Genomic DNA, 12,106 nt, shown 5'->3' with positions numbered 1-12,106 from the left:
CCGCAGCATCCTCAGATTCTGAGGTAACCACCACACTCACAGCTGACTTTAACAGACAAAATCATTTTACTGTGCCACAGAAGATCTACATGATTGAGGCAAGGCAAGTTTATTTGTATAGCACAATTCAACACAAGGTAATTCGAAGAGCTTTACATCAACATTAAAAGCAGCCAGACACAATTAAACAGTAAATAATAACATGATAAGAAAAGAGGTAAAATAATAGAAAACACAAGTTGTTAAAAAGTAAGGACAGTAGAGTCCAGCAGGTACATCTCATTCTCACAATGGTAAGAATTACGTTTCTATACGGTCAAAACGTACAAAGACCAGGTCAAATATAGTATTACGAGAAGCAAACAGCATTCTTAATATCGTATGTTGCTGCTTCCGTTTTATTTGTTCACAACCGTCTTTTTCTTGTTCATTTCCTCCTCAGGAGGAGGTCCAGGGTCCTGATGTCCAGCCGGGATTTCATCATGTCCTGGTGGAGGCCGTTTGCAGCAACTCTGCCGTCTCCATCCTGCCGCCACACGCGTGGGAGGATCATGAGGACCCGCTGGTCCCTCATCCACGGAGACTACGTGTCCATCAGGGAGACTACGTGTCCATCAGGGAGACGGCGCTGAAAGCCCGAGGCTGATGCTCAGACCCAGGACTCTGTGGTGAGAGCTGCCGTTGGTGGCGAGACTGGAAGGACATGAAAAGACAAAAAAAACATGAGGTTTTGTATATAAATGTATCGTTTTTTTTATAATTTGTATATAATTTGTTTATCCTTTAGCCTTTTTTTTTTTTTTAATGTCATGCGTTAAAAAAATTGTCGGCGGTTAAGAAGACGTGAAGTTAACGCATCGTTAACGCTTTAAGTTGGACAGCACTACTTAAAATACATTAGGCTGATAAATAGAATTTAAACAGGCTAAATGAAATGATTTTACACACTCTTGTACAATAGGTGGCGGTATGCACCTTAAAGTTGTTTGTGACCCGCCAATTAAACAGAGAAGAGACAGAACTTTCCGTAGAACCGTGAGCTCCGCCGGAACTCCAGATTGTAACACCCGGCGGAAGAGCGGAGGTTTTGAGCGAACGGAACACGTGAGCAGTGATTCCTTTGAGCTGGTTCTGTTGTTTCCTTTCTTTTTCCTCTTCAACAATGTCTAAGGTGAATCATCTGAGAGAGTTTCTCTTTCAGCGACTAACAGCAGCTGCTGTAGAAATATTCTCCGAGTTTGAAAAAACCATGTTGGAGTTTGAAGAAGAGCTGGACCGTCAGCGCAGACTGTTGGACCTCGCCCTGAAACCTGAAATCAGACTCCACAGAGTCGGTACGGACCTGGAGACATGAATGGATGAACACATGAACACATGAGGACACTCACACACATATTGGGCTGGATCTACTTTAAAAAAAACAAGTCAATTTTTTGCATATGTAAATCAAGAAATACTAGTCTTTGTATAAACGAATTAATTTTTCATAAGTAAATAATACATTTGCAAGTACAGTCAACTTAATTGTGTTAAGTTGACTTTATTTACCAAAATTAAGTTGACTTTATTTACCAAAATTAAGTTGACTTTACTTGCAAATTAATTTTTTGCATTCTAAAAATTAAGTATTTTTATTTTATTATTACATTTTATTAGTTTATAAAAAAAATTAAGTAGTTTATACAAAGACTAGTCTTTCTTAATCTACATAAAAAATCTCATGCGAAAAAGTTCCCTTAATTTTTTTAAAGTGTATATATAAATAATATAAATAATACATTTGCAAGTTCAGTCAACTTAATTATGTTAAGTTGACTTTATATACCAAAATTAAGTTGACTTTATTTACCAAATTTAAGTTGACTTTACTTCCAAATGAATTTTGTACATTCTAAAAATTTGTTTTTAATGATTTTTTATTTTATTAGTTTATAAAAAAATACAAAAAATTAAGTAGTTTATACTAAGACTAGTCTTTCTTAATCTACATAAAAATCTCATGCGAAAAAGTTGCCTTAATTTTTTTAAAGTAGATCAAGCAAGATATTTTTTACTGTGGTGTTCTACTTAAACATGTTTCATCTAAACGTTGGTCAATCTGTCCAATAGATTAAAATTGTTAAAAGAAAAGTAAATACAAGAAGATAATTTCTTGTTGTTTGTGTGTAAATGAAAAGATTGCCTGGGATTAGAGAAATACTGCTTGTTAGGGAAAAAATGCACAATGTCTTGTTTTTTGAACAAATTGAGATTAAGTTCAAAACTAGATGTATTCATGTAAAGCAACAAACTTCATTTTTAAATGTTAATATCACAGATTTAAATATGTTATATTTACATGCGCTTACATTTATTTTTTTCAGTGTGCGACTCCTACATACGGGAGAGTATTAGGGCCAGGCAAGAGAAAAAAAATTTGAGAGTGGAAGATTTTTTTTTATTGTGCACTTCGAGAAAAAAGACGAAATGTCGAGAAAAAAGACGAAATGTTGAGATTAATGTTGAAATACAATTTTGAGAAAAGTCGAAATTTCGTGAATAAAGTCGAAATGTCGCCTTTTTTCTCAACATTTCAACTTTTTTCTCGAAATTATACTTCAACATTAATCTCGATTTTTTTACTTTTGTCTCGACATTTTGACTTTTTTCTCAACATTTAGACTTTATTCACGAAATTTTGACTTTTTTCCCGAACATTTCGTCTTTTTTCTCGACATTTCGACTTTTTTCTCGAAATTCTACTTCAACATTAATCTCGACTTTTCGACTTTCTTCTCGACTTTTCTCGACATTTCGACTTTTTTCTCGAAGTGCATAATGAAAAAAAAATCTTCCTCCTCTAAAGTATAATTTTTATTTTTCTCCTGCCTGGCCCTAATACTCTTCCGTACCTACAAGATCCCTTTGTTTGGAGTTAAAAACCGTGGTGATGAAGCAAACAAACTAAATGTGACGCTCCCCAGCTCAACCAGCTGCTGATGTGGATTAGAAACATCCCCAACTAACTTGTTGTTCTGTTTACTTGCTGCTGCCTTTCATGGTCTATTCAGACTCTGGACCACACTGTTATTTCATACTTTACACTTAATCGTTCATTTTGTAGAAAAGATGCAGATCACAGTTGCTCCATGTAGATTTTTTTTTTTTAGATTTATTTATTCAGCACAGTATAAAAAACAGAACAAGTAACATACAAATGTAAAAGAGAGATTGGTAATGTGCTAGGCTGAGGCAAAAAGCCCAAGGGGCTTATACGAGGCCTCTACCTGTAAAATACAGCACAAGATTGTATAAAGAATTAAAATACGCAGAATACATGATTGCAGTCTAAATACAAAGACAAAGCAAATAAACAGCCGCATGAATAGAATACATGGTATCTACATGATTAAAGAAAAAATAACAAATCTAGAAATATCATTAGGTAATCTGATCAATTAAATGTGTCCTGAGCTTCACAGTTTGTAACGCTTTATAACTGTTTAAGTTTTAAAGAGAAAGCCAGGCCAACCATTTTCCACAAACTGAACTAAAAGTAAATGTCAGGTTTGCATTATGCATCTTCAGTTTCATACAAGTACAAATATTTTGCCACAAACTGAATAGTTTCTCTCATGTATGATTTGACTTTTTTCTTTCTAATTTAACAACTGAAATAAAAGTAAATAAATACTCACAATTTTACATCACAAAAAACGTTGATTCATGCTCACCTTATAAGTGTAAGAGGCGATTTATTTTTGCTAAGTTTATTTTGGTAATTCAGGGTTCATTATTTTATAAATCTATTTATATTCTGATGTAAATCAGGGACTATAATGACACTAGTCAGTTTATCTGTAGTGATTAGTCTGTTTTAGATTGGGCGGAGTGATACGCCACAGTACGGCACTAGGTGCTGTGTTGATGTTCTAAAATCCTACACTGTTGAGGGACATTAAAGTACACTGGAACTCAGCAGACGTTGTCCCCGTGTTTATCCTACTCACCACCCCAAAAAGGTTTAATTTAATAAGGTAAGGCTTAACTCTACACCAGCCTTACATAAGTAAAAGTTCAGAGCTCAAAACGGGACCACAAAACGGGACTAGTTTCTTCTGAGCGGAGTAAGATTTTGGTCTGCTGGTCGAAGTGCGGTCGCGGCCGGATGCGCGTTTCTAGTCAACACAATGGATTAATATTAATAACCCAATATCGCGATACACTTTGTCACCTCCACGACACGTATTGTGACGTTTTTGTATCGCAAAATTTCGTGGCACGATATATTGTTACACCCCTAATAACTGGGCAGTAGTACCAGTTATAGTACCAGTTATTGCTGTATAGGTGTTCCATAACTGGGCAGTAGTACCAGTTATAGTACCGTATTTTCATGACCATTCGGCGCATCGTGTGGAAAGAAGCACCCTCAGTTCGGTGTGTAATTTTTGGATTTAAAACACACATACGGCGCACCGACTGAAAGGGCGCCGTCTACACACACGGAGCATGCACACGCACGCCGCAAAACACACACACACGCGCCGCAAAACACACACACACAGGCACACACGTGTGCTTATTTAAAAATAGAGCGGGAGCAAAACTTAGTTTGATTGTATTTTATTTCAGTTTTTACATTAATCAAACCCTTCAAAGTCCTCATCCTCTGTTTCTGCATTAAAGAGCTCTGCTAAATCAGCTGTGCCGGTCCCAATTTCCTGGCTGTCAGTCACTTTCCGTGCCGTGAGGCGCCTCGGAAATGCCGGCTTTTGCAAAAGTCCGAACAACAGTCCCAGCAGACACGTTAGCCCACGCATGATGTGTGAAAAAAACCACCCTGTCGCCGCACATAGACCTGCCTCAGCCACTCGATCATCTCTTCATCCATCCAGCCCTTTTCATTCGCCTTTATAATGACTCCGGCTGGAAAAGTCTCTTTAGGCAAAGTTTTTCTTTTAAAAATCACCATACAGTTTGTATCCATCAGCGTGGCAGCCAAGCACAACAGTAAATGAGGACTTTTCATACCCCGTTGTGCGGATCTCCGCCGCGCCGGACGGTCCCCGTCCTCTCCACCGCGCCGGACGGTCGCTGTCCTCTCCACCGCGCCGGACGGTCCCCGTCCTCTCCACCGCGCCGGACGGTCCCCGTCCTCTCCACCGCGACGGACGGTCCCCGTCCTCTCCACCGCGCTAGCCTACGGCATAGGGTACGGCGGCGACGCGCACCCCCGTCCTCTCCACCGTGTGATTCACCGGGATGTCAAACGTGAGCGGCACCTCGTCCATTGAGACCCGGCTATAGCAGTTATCCTTTCTGAAAGAACTGTACCAATATTAACAAAATAATTGTTAAAAACATATGCAATGTCAGCTGGGTCAGAGTAGACTTGATTATCATCACCAAATTGAGATGGAAGAGTGGCTATAGAGTTATTCATATTTAGAAGCTGGTTGATGACTCCCCAGGTAGTTTTTATGTTATTAGAACCCTCATTGAATTTGTCGGAAAAGTACATTTTCTTGGCAGTTCTAACAAGATGATTATAATTGTTATGAAATGTCTTATAATTTGCTATATTAATTGGGGATGGATTGATGGTGTTATGGGATATAGGTGTTCATATGCAGTACTTGTAGTTAGATCGTTATATATGACGCGGAAGAAGCCATTTCTAGAACAACAACTTTATTCTTCAACTGTCTCGATACCAACGCAGTAACACAAGAGTACAGTCACAGTGCCGGCTAATGGTCACACAGAGTAATGCACTTGTTTTCAAATAACTACATAGATGAAGGGGAAGACCGAAGGTTCAGGACAAACTTTAAACCTCACAAATACAACCAAACAATCAACACTGGGAAGCACTTTTGACTTGTTAAAATTCTATCTTTTTGTCCCTTTTTGTAATTCCAGACCTCCCGCAAGAAAATGTTTGTAAGGTGGAGGAGGGCGGGGTTTTCAGTGGCCAGCACCTGGATAACCTGGAGAGGAGCTGCAGCCCGGACCAGGAGGAACCAGGCCATCCACAGACTACAGAACTGGAGGAAGACTCCAGCGGCCAGGAGATGAAGCAGGAGGACGTAGAGGTGGATGTCTCATTGGTCAATGTCGCTGATGTGAAAGTTGAAAATAATGAACCAGGACCAAACTGTGGCCAGCTGCTGTTGCACACTTCTCCTGAAGCTCAATACAAAGATGAGGAAGGGACTGAAAGTTTACGCTCAGACTCACATGAGCAAATGCCAGCAGCTCCAACTCTGCCAGTATCCCTACCACCACCAGATCGAGCTCAGGTGCAGTACCAGGACGTTCATCACGTTGCTGGTAAAAGGCGTGGTGAGAAGCGGAGGTAAGTTATTTGAGCACTTTATTGCTAGAAATGTGGAAATTTTGGACATAAATCATTCTGACACTCATCATCACGTTTAATATTCACAGGATAGATGGTGAGGAACCGGAGCTGGTGAACAGGCCCATTCAGCCTAAGCCTGCTGCTGCGGCCAAGCCCATAGCGCCCAGAGTGTCCCCAGCCCCCGTACTCCTGGTGGTTCCTGCACAACCACAGGCTCCCTCCATGCGTCTTCACACTTCAGGCCTCATACCTGTAGCACCACCCCTTGCACAGCCATCCAACCCAGTCATGCCTCGCAAATCCTCAAAGCCATGTGGGGCCTGCAAAGTACCTCAGTGTGGTGGGCAGCGTAAGAGGTACACACCCTCCAAGGACAAAGCCGAAGGAAGCAGCCAGAAAATCTTCACCTTCTGCCCGGCAACAAAGAAATCAACCACTTCTGGTTTTGATGGTGTTGTCTATAACAGTTTTCAGCACTTTAAAAATGTGGTTGATGAGGAATTAAGGAAGAGGAAACTCTTATGATTGTTGTTATTTTAATAAAATATATTTTCTTGCATGATTACTTCAGAATAATGTGTCTTTTTTTTTTTTTTTTTTAGATTGTGAGCAGAAAGACACAACTCTATGCAACCAAAGAATTTTAATGATGGCAGCGTCATTAAAATTCTTTGTACACTTATTGGCTGCATACAGTTTTTGTATAAAATGCTGCTGCAACTTTTCACTTTCCAACAATAGACTAGGTAGAATGTCAGAAATGGGCTTATTTAACATTTTGGGGGTATTTAAAGTGGCTGTATCCAAATCTGCTACAGTATGTACCAGGCTCAAAAAAATTAGTTTTAAGCCTCCTAATTACTACAATAACATAGGCCTAAAAACATAGGCATTGCAGTAATTAGGTGAACAGGATAGAATATTAAAGTATCACATATCTACATGAACCCTCTCTGGCTTGTTCCTTATGAACAATAAGTTGTTTTTTTAGATATTGGATGCAAATTCGCACATAATGACGTCACACTTAATTTGGATGTGAATTTGAAAATTGTGATATGATTTTTTTTTTTTGTTGTCTCAGGGTAAGCAGTAATCTACAGAAGTTTCATGGTGATTAATTGACTTTTTTTTGCCGGGAATGGCTCATGACCCCCCCAAGTCCCTATAGTCAACCTGGGGTGTGGGTGATCCTGGGGAAGGAGGTGTCCAAGCTGTGGAGCTGTGAAGCAGAAGGTTGCTGGTTCGATCCCAGGCTGTGGCAAAGATGAAGAAGCGCTTCAGGGGTCATTCAGACGTGTCTTTGCAAATTATGCAGTAATGATAATTGATGTATTAATCAATGGAGAATAAAACTCATGGTAAATACAACATCTGGGGGTTAAGTCTCTTCAGTATTGCTGAATTCAAATCTGCTGAAATGCCTCAATATAGAGAAATAAGTATATCAATCCACTGGCAATGCATTTTGTATAATTGTCTTGTAAAATTGTAAATAGGTTATGTTTATTTTTATTTTTATTCAGAACTGTCCCTTTTTCTTTTCTTTCTCTACCTCAAACTGCTGCACCTTAAATGTTTATTCTGTTTATTCTGTATCATAGAAATACCACATTTGTTTTATTGTTTATTTTATTACCAAAGAGCGAAATGACCGGAATCAAATTCCTTGTAGACAGGGTCAATTTTCACAAAATCAGAACCCTGAAGGCATTTTGCGAATATTTATAACTGACAACATTTCTAGGGGTATTAAGATGAATGCATGGCACTCCTATAGTTTATTTCTTTAGTTCAGCCACTTATAGGCTCTGCAAAGCGATTTAGTCTTTTTCCTATTCACCCGTTCACAGCCTCTTATTTGAGACACTCACAATGTGACAATAACCCCCCGGTGAACATGTGGGAGTGAAGTGTCTCATAAACACCGACACACGGCAGCTGCAGAGTTCCAGCTCCGCTAGAATCCACCAGCTCCACTTGTGAATGAGCTCCACTGACTCTTGAACACACCGGTTTTACTCTCCGTCTCAGACATCGGGGATGTGGTTGCCGAGAAGTGAACACTATATAACAGCCATTTCAGGGTTGAGCTTTCGCTTACGGCCATACCAGCCTGAATACGCCCGATCTCGTCTGATCTCGGAAGCTAAGCAGGGTCGGGCCGGGTTAGTACTTGGATGGGAGACCGCCTGGGAATACCCGGTGCTGTAAGCTTTTTCAACCAGCAGAGAGTGCTCTTGCTCCCTCTACTCACACATTTTTATACCTGCTTTGTTTGTTTGTTTGTTTGTTTGTTTGTTTATTTGTTTATTTCTTTGTTTATTGGATTGATCCCCATTAGCTACCGCCTTGGCGACCACTAATCTTCCTGGGGTCCATAAACTACATAAAATATTACATAAATAATAATAATAATAATAATAGATGAGTGAATGATAATAATAATAATAATAATAGATGAGTGAATGATAATAATAATAATAATAATAATAATAGATGAGTGAATGATAATAATAATAATAATAATAATAATAATAATAATAATAATAATAATAATAATAATAATAATGATAATAATAATGTATTAATTATATATATTATTATTATTATTATTATTATTATTGTTAAAAGTTCATTGCAACCACTATTCATACTGCAGAAAAGAGCCATAAGGATAATTCATAAGGCTGGTTTTCGTGAACACACCAATTCCTTATTGTTCAATTCTAAAATAATCCAATTTTTTGACATAGTAGAATTCCAAACTGCACAATTCATGTATAAAGCTAGGAACAGCTTATTACCATCTCACAGCCTGTTCCAACTCAACATGTGGGAGTGAAGTGGGGCGTCTCATAAACACCGACACACGGCAGCTGCAGAGTTTCAGCTCCGCTACAATCCACCAGCTCCAATGAGCTCCACTGACTCTTGAACACACCGGTTTTACTCTCCGTCTCAGACATCGGGGATGTGGTTGCCGAGAAGTGAACACTATATAAGAGTTATTTCAGGGTTCAGCTTTCGCTTACGGCCATACCAGCCTGAATACGCCCGATCTCGTCTGATCTCGGAAGCTAAGCAGGGTCGGGCCGGGTTAGTACTTGGATGGGAGACCGCCTGGGAATACCCGGTGCTGTAAGCTTTTTCAACCAGCAGAGAGTGCTCTTGCTCCCTCTACTCACACATTTTTATACCTGCTTTGTTTGTTTGTTTGTTTGTTTGTTTGTTTATTTGTTTATTTCTTTGTTTATTGGATTGATCCCCATTAGCTACCGCCTTGGCGACCACTAATCTTCCTGGGGTCCATAAACTACATAAAATATTACATAAATAATAATAATAATAATAATAGATGAGTGAATGATAATAATAATAATAATAATAGATGAGTGAATGATAATAATAATAATAATAATAATAATAATAATAGATGAGTGAATGATAATAATAATAATAATAATAATAATAATAATAATAATAATAATAATAATAATAATAATAATAATAATAACCATAATGATAATAATAATGTATTAATTATATATATTATTATTATTATTATTATTATTATTGTTAAAAGTTCATTGCAACCACTATTCATACTGCAGAAAAGAGCCATAAGGATAATTCATAAGGCTGGTTTTCGTGAACACACCAATTCCTTATTGTTCAATTCTAAAATAATCCAATTTTTTGACATAGTAGAATTCCAAACTGCACAATTCATGTATAAAGCTAGGAACAGCTTATTACCATCTCACAGCCTGTTCCAACTCAACATGTGGGAGTGAAGTGGGGCGTCTCATAAACACCGACACACGGCAGCTGCAGAGTTTCAGCTCCGCTACAATCCACCAGCTCCACTTGTGAATGAGCTCCACTGACTCTTGAACACACCGGTTTTACTCTCCGTCTCAGACATCGGGGATGTGGTTGCCGAGAATTGAACACTATATAAGAGTTATTTCAGGGTTCAGCTTTCGCTTACGGCCATACCAGCCTGAATACGCCCGATCTCGTCTGATCTCGGAAGCTAAGCAGGGTCGGGCCGGGTTAGTACTTGGATGGGAGACCGCCTGGGAATACCCGGTGCTGTAAGCTTTTTCAACCAGCAGAGAGTGCTCTTCTTGCTCCCTCTACTCACACATTTTTATACCTGCTTTGTTTGTTTGTTTGTTTGTTTGTTTATTTGTTTATTTCTTTGTTTATTGGATTGATCCCCATTAGCTACCGCCTTGGCGACCACTAATCTTCCTGGGGTCCATAAACTACATAAAATATTACATAAATAATAATAATAATAATAATAGATGAGTGAATGATAATAATAATAATAATAATAGATGAGTGAATGATAATAATAATAATAATAATAATAATAATAGATGAGTGAATGATAATAATAATAATAATAATAATAATAATAATAATAATAATAATAATAATAATAATAACCATAATGATAATAATAATGTATTAATTATATATATTATTATTATTATTATTATTATTATTGTTAAAAGTTCATTGCAACCACTATTCATACTGCAGAAAAGAGCCATAAGGATAATTCATAAGGCTGGTTTTCGTGAACACACCAATTCCTTATTGTTCAATTCTAAAATAATCCAATTTTTTGACATAGTAGAATTCCAAACTGCACAATTCATGTATAAAGCTAGGAACAGCTTATTACCATCTCACAGCCTGTTCCAACTCAACATGTGGGAGTGAAGTGGGGCGTCTCATAAACACCGACACACGGCAGCTGCAGAGTTTCAGCTCCGCTACAATCCACCAGCTCCACTTGTGAATGAGCTCCACTGACTCTTGAACACACCGGTTTTACTCTCCGTCTCAGACATCGGGGATGTGGTTGCCGAGAATTGAACACTATATAAGAGTTATTTCAGGGTTCAGCTTTCGCTTACGGCCATACCAGCCTGAATACGCCCGATCTCGTCTGATCTCGGAAGCTAAGCAGGGTCGGGCCGGGTTAGTACTTGGATGGGAGACCGCCTGGGAATACCCGGTGCTGTAAGCTTTTTCAACCAGCAGAGAGTGCTCTTGCTCCCTCTACTCACACATTTTTATACCTGCTTTGTTTGTTTGTTTGTTTGTTTGTTTGTTTATTTGTTTATTTCTTTGTTTATTGGATTGATCCCCATTAGCTACCGCCTTGGCGACCACTAATCTTCCTGGGGTCCATAAACTACATAAAATATTACATAAATAATAATAATAATAATAATAGATGAGTGAATGATAATAATAATAATAATAATAGATGAGTGAATGATAATAATAATAATAATAATAATAATAGATGAGTGAATGATAATAATAATAATAATAATAATAATAATAATAATAATAACAATAATAATAATAATAATAATAATAACCATAATGATAATAATAATGTATTAATTATATATATTATTATTATTATTATTATTATTATTGTTAAAAGTTCATTGCAACCACTATTCATACTGCAGAAAAGAGCCATAAGGATAATTCATAAGGCTGGTTTTCGTGAACACACCAATTCCTTATTGTTCAATTCTAAAATAATCCAATTTTTTGACATAGTAGAATTCCAAACTGCACAATTCATGTATAAAGCTAGGAACAGCTTATTACCATCTCACAGCCTGTTCCAACTCAACATGTGGGAGTGAAGTGGGGCGTCTCATAAACACCGACACACGGCAGCTGCAGAGTTTCAGCTCCGCTACAATCCACCAGCTCCAC

General features: G+C 37.9%; 1 protein-coding gene and 4 non-coding genes across 5 annotated transcripts; all 5 read left to right on the top strand.

The window, feature by feature from the left end:
- Positions 1–449: 449 nt before the first annotated feature.
- On the top strand, positions 450–6,868 carry LOC133440855 (uncharacterized). Its single transcript, XM_061718184.1, has 4 exons — positions 450–668; positions 962–1,334; positions 5,905–6,340; positions 6,430–6,868. Exons 2-4 carry the CDS (start codon positions 1,163–1,165, stop codon positions 6,866–6,868), a joined length of 1,047 nt encoding a protein of 348 aa, XP_061574168.1. The 5' UTR covers positions 450–668; positions 962–1,162.
- Positions 6,869–8,441: 1,573 nt separating this feature from the next.
- Positions 8,442–8,560, top strand: LOC133441233 (5S ribosomal RNA). The gene has a single exon (XR_009782436.1). It is a non-coding gene; the product is annotated as a 5S ribosomal RNA (ribosomal RNA).
- An 812-nt stretch (positions 8,561–9,372) lies between these two features.
- Positions 9,373–9,491, top strand: LOC133441232 (5S ribosomal RNA). The gene has a single exon (XR_009782435.1). It is a non-coding gene; the product is annotated as a 5S ribosomal RNA (ribosomal RNA).
- Positions 9,492–10,331: 840 nt separating this feature from the next.
- LOC133441231 (5S ribosomal RNA) lies at positions 10,332–10,450 on the top strand. Its single transcript, XR_009782434.1, has one exon. It is a non-coding gene; the product is annotated as a 5S ribosomal RNA (ribosomal RNA).
- Positions 10,451–11,274: 824 nt separating this feature from the next.
- LOC133441227 (5S ribosomal RNA) lies at positions 11,275–11,393 on the top strand. Its single transcript, XR_009782430.1, has one exon. It is a non-coding gene; the product is annotated as a 5S ribosomal RNA (ribosomal RNA).
- The last annotated feature ends 713 nt before the right edge of the window (positions 11,394–12,106 follow it).

The sequence above is a fragment of the Cololabis saira genome, chromosome 3 (assembly GCF_033807715.1).
Source record: "Cololabis saira isolate AMF1-May2022 chromosome 3, fColSai1.1, whole genome shotgun sequence".
In the NCBI taxonomy this organism is placed as follows: Eukaryota; Metazoa; Chordata; class Actinopteri; order Beloniformes; family Belonidae; genus Cololabis; species Cololabis saira.
Note: the sequence above shows the minus strand (reverse complement) of the source record. Positions and strands in the feature narration are given on the sequence as shown.